The sequence below is a fragment of the Cyprinodon tularosa genome, unplaced genomic scaffold, assembly GCF_016077235.1.
Source record: "Cyprinodon tularosa strain WSP-4 unplaced genomic scaffold, ASM1607723v1 ctg275, whole genome shotgun sequence".
NCBI lineage: Eukaryota > Metazoa > Chordata > Actinopteri > Cyprinodontiformes > Cyprinodontidae > Cyprinodon > Cyprinodon tularosa.
In genome coordinates, this window is record NW_024038980.1 from 1,116,275 (window position 1) to 1,126,024 (window position 9,750).

At 37.3% G+C, this 9,750-nt stretch overlaps 1 protein-coding gene across 1 annotated transcript in view; it reads right to left on the reverse strand.

Annotated features, from left to right (window-relative positions):
* Positions 1–9,193, reverse strand: part of epg5 (ectopic P-granules autophagy protein 5 homolog (C. elegans)) — a 29,330-nt gene extending 20,137 nt beyond the window's left edge. Inside the window, exons 1-13 of the mRNA XM_038290015.1 lie at positions 8,626–9,193; positions 6,799–7,464; positions 5,524–5,784; positions 5,247–5,445; positions 4,998–5,140; positions 4,802–4,909; positions 4,637–4,710; positions 3,140–3,248; positions 2,443–2,557; positions 1,395–1,545; positions 1,122–1,283; positions 894–1,051; positions 551–702 (exon numbers count right to left, since the gene is read on the reverse strand). Of these exons, the coding sequence (XP_038145943.1) occupies positions 551–702; positions 894–1,051; positions 1,122–1,283; positions 1,395–1,545; positions 2,443–2,557; positions 3,140–3,248; positions 4,637–4,710; positions 4,802–4,909; positions 4,998–5,140; positions 5,247–5,445; positions 5,524–5,784; positions 6,799–7,464; positions 8,626–8,679 (2,352 nt within the window). The 5' untranslated portion in view covers positions 8,680–9,193. The remainder of the gene's footprint in view (positions 1–550; positions 703–893; positions 1,052–1,121; positions 1,284–1,394; positions 1,546–2,442; positions 2,558–3,139; positions 3,249–4,636; positions 4,711–4,801; positions 4,910–4,997; positions 5,141–5,246; positions 5,446–5,523; positions 5,785–6,798; positions 7,465–8,625) is intronic.
* Between the last annotated feature and the right edge of the window lie 557 nt (positions 9,194–9,750).

The following is a 9,750-nucleotide window of genomic DNA, read 5'->3' on the forward strand; positions in this document are numbered from 1 at the left end:
TTTGCCAAAGCCCTAATACCTTTTAATTCAAAGGCTTTATGAGGTTGGAAATTTTTAATCATGTTCTAATCACAAACTTGAATCCATTTTTATTTGACATTTTGGGCTTAAACTAAGTATAGCCCAGATAAGGAGTTAGTGCTAAATTGCTTTTGCAAACAAAAAAGCTGCAATCAGTGGCCATGTTCCAGCTCATCTACCAAGATTGTGTTCACAATTGAGGACAGGTGCAAAAGTAGTGCAAAACACCCTATTAAGATGAGGTTTTTGTCTTTTACTATCTAACATCACTTGGTGTTTGGTATATTTATTTTGCTTATCCTGAAGGCAGCCATGATTTGCAGCAGCACTGTGCACAGATGGTAGGTAGGATCTCAATGTGGAGAAGAGGAATAACTTTTTCCGTTTATATGAAAATAAGCTAATTTGAAGAGTTATAGGCACAATTATGGCAGAATAGTTTCTGACATCTGGATCGACCCAACTGTCCGTAGATTAATGTGGCTCAAGGTTTTATGCTAATAGATTCATGGGAATCTTTTTCAAATACCTGGTAAATCAGCAGAGTTATGGTTGTGATGAATGCAGGATCAAAGTGGGGAGTGGGTGTCGCCATGTGTGCCAGGGCAGTGAGGAGGGAGATGCCATCAGAACTGTTCACTTCACACAACCAACCTTCAAATCTCTCCTGGTGCTTTGGGTCTGGAACAGAAAAAAAAAGAATTAGAGCGATATTTCAGGGAACACTATAAGAAGTCCTACAGCACCAGAAGTACAAAAGTAAAAAGTAAATTGAGTCTCTGTGCTGAAGCATTAATGCAAAGCATTTGATATTCAAACATGTTGGGGTTTAGTAAGAGCAGCTCTTTGAGCTGTGTTTTTTAAAATAATACCTCTGAGAGCCTGAATGCAGGATTGTGTGTCGCCAACAGCATTGAGAGTTTCTGGTCCTGCTGTTTCTGCACACTGCATGACATAAAGGACCTTCCAAAGCATAGAGCTGGACAAAGTTCCATAGGGCATCTCAGACATAAACAACCAGATACCCAACCTGTAAGAAAATAATTACTTAATGATTGTCTGCAAGCTGGGAGAAAATATTTAATGACTGCTTCTCTCACCTTTTGTTTCTGAGAACATGCAAAACAGCTCTGAGGAAGAGATGATCGTATTCCAGCTGCAGTTTCTCCAGAGTTAAAGAGTGCACATGAGAGCTGGACCCACCAGCGTCAGTCACACTCCTATACTGGGCCCAGTGGTCACTGACGTAACATACCGTCATTCTGAAGGGCGGAAGGGAAGTAGAACATTTTAGTTTTGGTCATTTCTGTCATCCTGATCTAACAAAGGGAGAATGAATCTGTAATATTTGTTTATATGCCTCATAAACTGACCTTATGATGTGTCCTATTCGCTTGACTAGTTGCCTGTAACGTGCTCTGTTGTAGGTTTGGAGGCCAAGGGCGAGAATCTCAGTGAGCGAGGAGGCAAAAGCAAAAACACGCATCATCTTCTGACTGGAGCAGGCCTGAGGCTCATAGACACCTGGAGGCAGAGCAGTGTGTTAGCTCATGTAATCAGAGGCAACAGTTCTGGGAAAAAGGTGAAATTGATTCTTCTAAGATGTATTAATTTTTGGATTTTACTGATGCGGCTGAAAAACAACAAAAACTAAAAAACTAAGAAATACAACGTTTAAATTTACAGGCAGCACTAGAAACACTCCACTTCTACTTAATGTTGACTTTAGTTGATAATAAGAGGATCCGTTGTTCTCATACAATCTTTCTAATATCAGTAGAATGAAGTTCCAATAACAGTTTCATACCGTAAATGAAAAACTTTCATCCATATTTCTCTAGTATCAACAAGCCTACTGTTGTGGCTTTTCTGAAGTCATTACAGAAGTTTATGTTTGGATAATTTTCCTGTTCTGTTCTCTTGAGGTTTGGTTATAATCTAAAAACATTTCTACCTTATCGCTCTAACGTCTGCTTATTTCCGTTTACTGGGTTTAACACTTCGTAAAGAATCTTAAGAAACCCTGTCCTATAGATGGGTGGTTTGGTTTAAGGGGTAAGTTAGCGATTAAAAAATTATAATAATCCCCCAAAATAATAAAATGGTTTGAAATGAATAAAAAAGTCTAATATCAGGCAGCTGCAAGAACCATGATCATTGGACTATGCACAAACATCTTATAGATAAAAAAGTGAGAATGCACAATAAACCCTAATTTGTGCATCTTTTTATCTTGTCTTTTAAATCACTTAATCTAAATGCTATAAAATCAATTAATCTTAGAAAGAAGAAAGTTTCAATTCATTGGTTGAATTCAAATTAACATATTTTGTTTATGATACATGATTGTGATAATTTACTAAAGTATCTTGTTTGTTTCTATACCGTCACAAGAAAGGGGAGGACTGTTAAAATGCATACCCTGTTTGCTCATGCCTAGCATGTGTGAATAGAGTTGCTGGAAGGGGAACTGGTTCAGCAGGGAGATTAGATCTTCCTCACAGAGCAGCAGCCAACTGCTCTCTGGATCTTCATCCTAAATACAACCAAGGCAAAAAACAAAAAAAAAAACAAAAACAAAAAAATCAGTCAAAGATTTCACTAATTTTTTTATTTTTTTTTTACATGAAAAGTAAAAAAAAGTGCTAGGCCCTCACTTTTCTTTAAAACACAAACAGATGTTGGCATTAAAAATGAAACGCAATATAAACCAACGGATGAAATCAACTGTAAAAATCTTGCTCAAAGGCAGCCCTTTAGTACCAGTATCAATCATGGTTTTCAGCAAGATGATTGATATTTAAAAAGTCAAGTCACTGTTTTTTTTTTCCTTTTTAGTTTAAATCATTCTCAGTTTATCAAAACAAAATTAAAAAAACATCAAACTAAAACATCCTGATAAAAAAAAACCTCTAGGCCCCTCTGAGATAACCTTTCTTTAAACAAAAGACTATACCACAAGTTAAAAAAGAATCCAAATCAAATGAAGGTGTAAAGAATATTGTTCTCATTATATCTTGATAAAGTCCCTTGTGTATCATTTTTAGATGTGTTTTTAAAGCACAAACTGGTTGTTGACTAAAATCTTTTTATGCATTAGCAGAAGAAAAATAGCTACCTCCTCTCCTCCTTCATCAACAAGGGTCCAGTTGCCAGACTCAGGACCTGATGCTGCTGAACTCTGGCTCTCACAAGGTTTCATATGACTCAGAAACTCAGCACGGTGTCTTTGGGGAAAAAAAAAAAAAAAATTATATATATACACATTGAGAGGGGTCAAACATATATTAAGGTCTACGCTTACAGGTTTTATCTAGAAACACAATGATCCACAATGTTTGGTTTCCTTGTGATACAAATACGATGTGACACAGAGGTCTGTTTAGATTTAGCCATTAGGATGCAGGTTGGGCAGTGAGCCAATAGAGATAATAGGATTTTGTGCTTTGGTCAGACAGGGCTAAAAGCATTTCTTCAACAAAAAACTAAAACTGATCTGTCGTGAAAATGTTAACAGGAAAATATCCCAAAATGTACAGTATAAATATTTAATTCAAAGTATTTATTTCTGTTTATTTTTAATGTTTAAGCTTACCTCTCAATGCTAATGTTTATATATATACACATTCATATTAATTTGCATTGTAACCAGATCTTTTATGAATGTTCACTGCAAAAAATTGAAATCGAAAATAATCATCTTTTCTTAAAATAAGTGCATGTTCTTTTTGAAATGAGGAGGTAAATGACACACTTTGGCAATAGAACAAGAATTTAAAATAAAAAAAGAGAAAAGAATAAGAAAAAAAAAACAATTTTGTCTCATTGAAGCGTATATTATCTAATTGTTTTATTTTAAGAGAAAAATACTCATTCCATAGGTAAATCATCTTATTTACCTACTCTGTGTCTAGTCTGTTTCTGATCTCTGTGAAAATGGTTTCTGTGTGAAAAGTACCCTGTAAATAAGTTTGATTAATCAAAACCCTTGAAGCGTTATTAAAATGCATGGTGTCCTGGATTAAACCATTCCAGGACATTTTACATTAAAAAAGCTCTAAGCAGTGGGTAACAGAAAATTGATGAGGAGTTGCCAGCGCAGTTTCAGTGTAATAAGTATCCAAACCATATGTACAGCTAAACATAAAATAAAACCATCCTTCTTTAATGGCCAGTAAATCCTGCAGAAAAACAGTTAGTTGAGCTGGAGAGAAGAGAACATCTGAGGGAAACCAAGACTTTGGAGGAATTACAAAGATTGTGCAGAGATTAAAGATTAAAGATCTCTTTCTATGTTTTACTCAAAGCGTGTTAGATCTTACACAAGATAAAGTTGCTCCCCTGACCCTCCGATAAGCAGCAGAACAACAATTGATAATGGGGATTGTTAAAAATATGATATGCTGGGATGATATTCAGTGCGTTAAGAGCACTTATTTCTCAACCAGGAGACCATTTACTTCAATCCCAGGTTGATATTATCTGGAGTTGTTTTTATGTTAGATTTACCAACAACAATAAGGGTTTCTGCACATCTTTACCAGTGATCCTCCTAAATGTGAATGGAACTGTTTATCTAGCTGCATAAGAACTGCTAAAAAGTCCTTATACTCACCTGGCAGGTGACATCAAAATAGATAACGCTTGCATAAAATGTTGCACTCCAGAGCTGTCTCCCAAAACCTTAATCTGAAGCAAATAAAAAAATAAAACAGTGAAGGAAACAGTGTGCAAAAAAAAGAAAAAAATGAATGAAGAAGAAATATGTCTCTTAACTTACTTGAAGGAACGATGCTGCCCACTTCCCAACCCCAGCAGGACAACAGAGAAGATGGCAGAGCAGATAAAGTTGCTCCCCTGACCCTCCGATACGCAGCAGAACAACAACCTGGCAGACGGTTGAAAAGAAAACAACATTAACGATGTTGAAAAACAAAATAATTTAGCTTGTGAATGTGGCACTGAAATGTATTTACCAGCCTCTCCAGCCACTGATGGATGTCTGTCTGGAACTGTGTGTCATCCAGGACTCGACGTGTGAAGCTGAACAGGACACTGATTGCCTCTTTCAGAGGCTGGAGAGAACAGGGCTGGGTTTGGTTTCCAGAGCAATCTAAAACTGGAAAAATAAAATAAAATAAATAGAATCTAGTTTACATTACTGGAGTTATGTTTGGAATTATGTTAAAGTTTCTCTGAGGCAAGAAAGATATTAAAAGTCTCACCTTTTAGTAGGCGATACAAATAGGATTCAATCTGCAGACGTGACAGCAGAGCTGTGTAGGCATGCAGCACCACCTTCTGGTGGAGGAGCTCACTGCATGCCTCCAACAGCACTCGCAGCTCAGACAGAGCACTCTGATTAAACTCTGCCTGCTGGAAGCGATGGTATCCACAAACCTTAACCTGGTCTGCACATACACCCTGGAGGAAGAAAAGCAGAAGACATTCAAACAGTAGCTCATTTTATTCATCCAAAAGCAGAACAAAATAATAACAGACCTGAAGTGTGAGCTGTTCATCTCTGAAGCTCCAGAGGCGATTCTGTGTGCTCTTGCAGTCAGATGACTGAGTGTGCAGCTGCGTGTGCGACTGGTTCAGCTGTCTGCGGCAGCGCCAGTAGTTCTGGAGCAGTTCTGTCAGTTCATGGTTCTCCTGACGGGCCAGTGCACAGAACCGGGCGGCACAAACCTCTACGCCTTCCAGCCACATTCGCAGCCCTTCACCTGGCTCCCATACACTCAGCTGCTCCAGGGTGAATGCCTGCAGTAGAGACGACACAAGAGAGCCACACAGAAAATACGAATGAGTAGACAAAGTAGTTGTCACAGACTGAAGTCATTTTAATAGAGTACTAAAAAGCAAATATCCTACCTCAGTAACTTATAAAATTAACATAAATTTATGTTTTCAATATATGCTTGTACTGTTGAGGGTCAAATGATAACATATCCAGATAACACCTTTAGCAACCATTTAAAATAAAAGCTTACTAAGGGGATTTTGTGACTTCAAGCTACCAATCTTTGCTGTTCCTGTTAGCTTTGAGTAGTAATTTATTTACATTTTCTTTTACCTCCTCCTAATTGTGTGGAGTGGAAAAACAAATTTGACTGAAATTATTCCTTTGAATGTAGATTTCCAAACTGGAAAGATCAACATCTAATCTGCTTTGTTCTCTTGTCTCTTTCTAACAGAATGAGGCATCGGTGCCAAATCCTGGATTACTTATTAATATTTAGGACAGTGGTATTAATAATAATCTTATCAGTCATTTTGTTTAAAGAAGCAATTCTTAATGTACCAAATATTGGATATTTCTATTTCTTTTTATTCATTCTTATTTCCATTTCTTTCAATTAAACTGCTGCAGCAAAAGACTTAATTTTCCAGGGATACCAGTAAGAGTATGTGATGCTGCTGCTGGAATCAGTCTAAAACATGAAGTATATAGATCAGAGATGTCCAAGTCCAGTCCCTGAAAGCAACTATCTTGCAACATCTGGATGCATCCCTTCTCAAACACACCTGGACAAAATGGCTGATCAGTATTCACTTCTTCTGCTCCTGGTTATGAGCAATCAGTTGATTCAGGTGTGATGAGAAGAGATACATCCAAAGGTTGTAGGATAGTAGCTGAGGAGTATTGGTGTCCCTGTTATAGATGTTCCAATTACGATTTTATCTGGTTGAAAGTTAAGTGTTACAACTTTAACTTAATCGTATGACCACAGACAGACTAACTCTGTGTTAATACGGTCAATTCGTTGAGATTACCTGCATTTCTGGGGCTGTCTTTGGCAATTCTGGGTACAGTTTGCTCCTTGAAAGCTCAGTTACAGATTTCAAAGGATGCAAACACAGAGGAGAGGATTCTTGTTCCGGTAGTGCCAACACTGCTGGTTCCCTGGCACAGTTTTTCACTGCTTTGTCGTAGATCTGCATCATAGAATCCTCCTCCAGGACCGGAAGAGATGGGTACAGCGCAGGAGCACTTGGGTTGCCAAACTGAGCTGTTAAAAAAGGCTGTTTCCACATTTGCTCATCTTTTCCTGATGTAGCAGTTTGTGATGCAGCTTCCAGCGCAGCACCCTGAGCTTCCACACCATCATCTTTTTCCACCCTGTTTGACTCAGTCTGTTGCACTGTCTCTAATGGCGTCTCTGACAGCTTCAAACCTGACTGTAGAGTCTCAATCAGTTCTGATGTATTTTTAGTCTGTGCTGAGGAAGTCTCTTGTTTCTCTGTGGGCTTTTCTGATGGCTGTGTTGATGTTTCGGTGGTTTGGACAAGATTCTCTTGATCCTCTTCTGCCTCCTCAGGTGGACAAGGGGGCAGACTGAGGGGGATCTCCGTGAAGCCAGAGGTGTAAGCATCATCGCAGACGGCTGGTAGACATGGAGACTTCTTCTCCTCCTCTGCTTGCTTCTGCTTTTTTCCCAACTGAAAACATAAACATTTTCTTTAATAATAAAAACTATGTCATACATATATCCACAGACCAAAGAATATCAAATATTTACTGTGTTTTAACTAATAAACCTGGTGTTTAAAAAAAGACATGAAACAATCATGGATCTTCCTCGGCTACAGCCTGTCATAACAGGAAATCTGCAGAAATGCAAGAAAGGGAAATTCTAATTTGGGGTACGGTAAGTAAAATTTAGCCCTGGACGCAGGCGACCCGGGTTTGAATCCGGCCTGTGGTCCTTTCCTGCATGTCTCTCCCCCTCTCTCATACCCCCTTTCCTGTCAGCCTACTGTCCATAAAAACGAGACGCTAGTGCTGTAAAAGCTAAAAAAAAAACTAAACTAAAAAAAAATATATATATATATATATATATATATATATCAAATCAATTGGAAGAACATATAATTTTAATTAAACTAAATGATGTAGAAATTTACTTTCATTCATAGCAGAGCCATAAGTGGCTCTTTTATTCTCTGACTCTAATAATATATTTTAAATGATAAACTATTGGCCCTTTGTTACTGGTTCATGCTTTTTTGTGCCCACATGAAGACATGGTGGCCCCCACCTGGCTAGTAAATATTATCTAGAACCGCCACTGTTCCACCAACATACATCTAGACGGGCTCTGGGATGGACAAACAGGCAAACTTGATGCTTCTGCAAGCCCTGATGTTAACTATACTGACAAGTTGTGAAATGTACTTAAAAGTTCAACCATTCAAATCAAAATCTATCAATCCTACCAAGATGTTTAATGAAAATATTATTAAAATCTACAAAGATATTGTGATCAATGGATTTAACTTGCTAATTAAGGAACATAACCATGATGTAAATATATCTTAGCACACTTTAGTTATAATTCAATTATCGTGAAAAAATAATTATTGTTAGATGCCATTTATTTTGGATAAACAAATATTAATGTTTTTAAATAATGACAGCATATAGTAAGAGGTATTACTAGTAATATCTGTTCATTTATTTGACTATCTTTGTAAAATACAACGATCATTCAGTTTATTCTCTTTACTTCGTTCCTCAGATGAAGGTTGCAAAGGGTCCTTTTTATCTACTGGATCAGAATAAAACGTTTCAGAGAAGACAGTGCTGTTTGGGGTAATCACCTGAGATTTTCCGCTGGTTTTTGTTTTGGTCTTCTTCGGTCTCACAGCCTCCATTTTTTGCGGCCTGATCCCATCAGCTCAGATCGAAGCAGCACCGAGTCCTCTTAGAAGCGTGGAGACAATGATCGCATAACAACAAGTCATAGTCTGCTCTCAAGATAAACAATAAGCAGCAGCTGGAACAGTCAGTCAAGTTCCGGATGTGCAGCCGAGTTAAAAACAAGTTTTTACATATATAAAAGCGACATATGTATCCCCCGTTGGATAATATTTAGTGAGACATCTGAATGCCTAACATCGTATCCACTGTTTTTAAGAAAACGAAACCAGTGTCTGTTGATACCTAACTAAGCTAGGCTAATCCCCAGATCTTCGCTCGTAATGATAAACATATATTCATTTATGTCTACCCACACGTCTCTGGGTCTTCCTGCCTATTTCTTTAATCATTAAAATATCACTAAAACTCATAAACTACACTGTCACGCGGCAGAAACCCCAGTGTGGTGGTCAGCTGTCATTTGTTTTGTTTGCTCCAGGAACTACAAGATCGCAATCTGCAGGCACGTGAAAACTCCACCTCTCTACGGCAAACGGGAGCAGCCAAACGTTACCAAACTCAAACACTGTCCTCAAAGGTTATGTTTAAAACTCTTTAAAATTAAAACGGCACATTTTTTACATTTAAAAAAAGTAAGGAATTAAGAAGAATGTGTAATAACACAAATTTATATAAAAAAAGGAAATTCGACCATTTTACAACTAAATGCATAATAAAATTACATCAAAGTTATGTCTAAAAAAATAGAACAAAAAAAAAAAAAATGAACCCCCCAAAAACCCAGAAACAACCACCCTGTTTTTATGTTATATTATAAAACTGCCAGTATTTCTGTATCAATTAGAACACAAGACATGCAGACAAAAGCCTTCAATAGATTTTATCAGGATTTTATTTTGCAGATGAACAAATAATGCACAATAACATTAAAGGATAATGACACAGGTTTTGTACATTTTTTTTTACAAATGAAAATATTTTGGCTGTTTAGTGTGCCTTTGTATTCAGCCACTGAGGCCGATAATTGTTAATTGATAATTGCAATCATCTTATTACAAATAAAA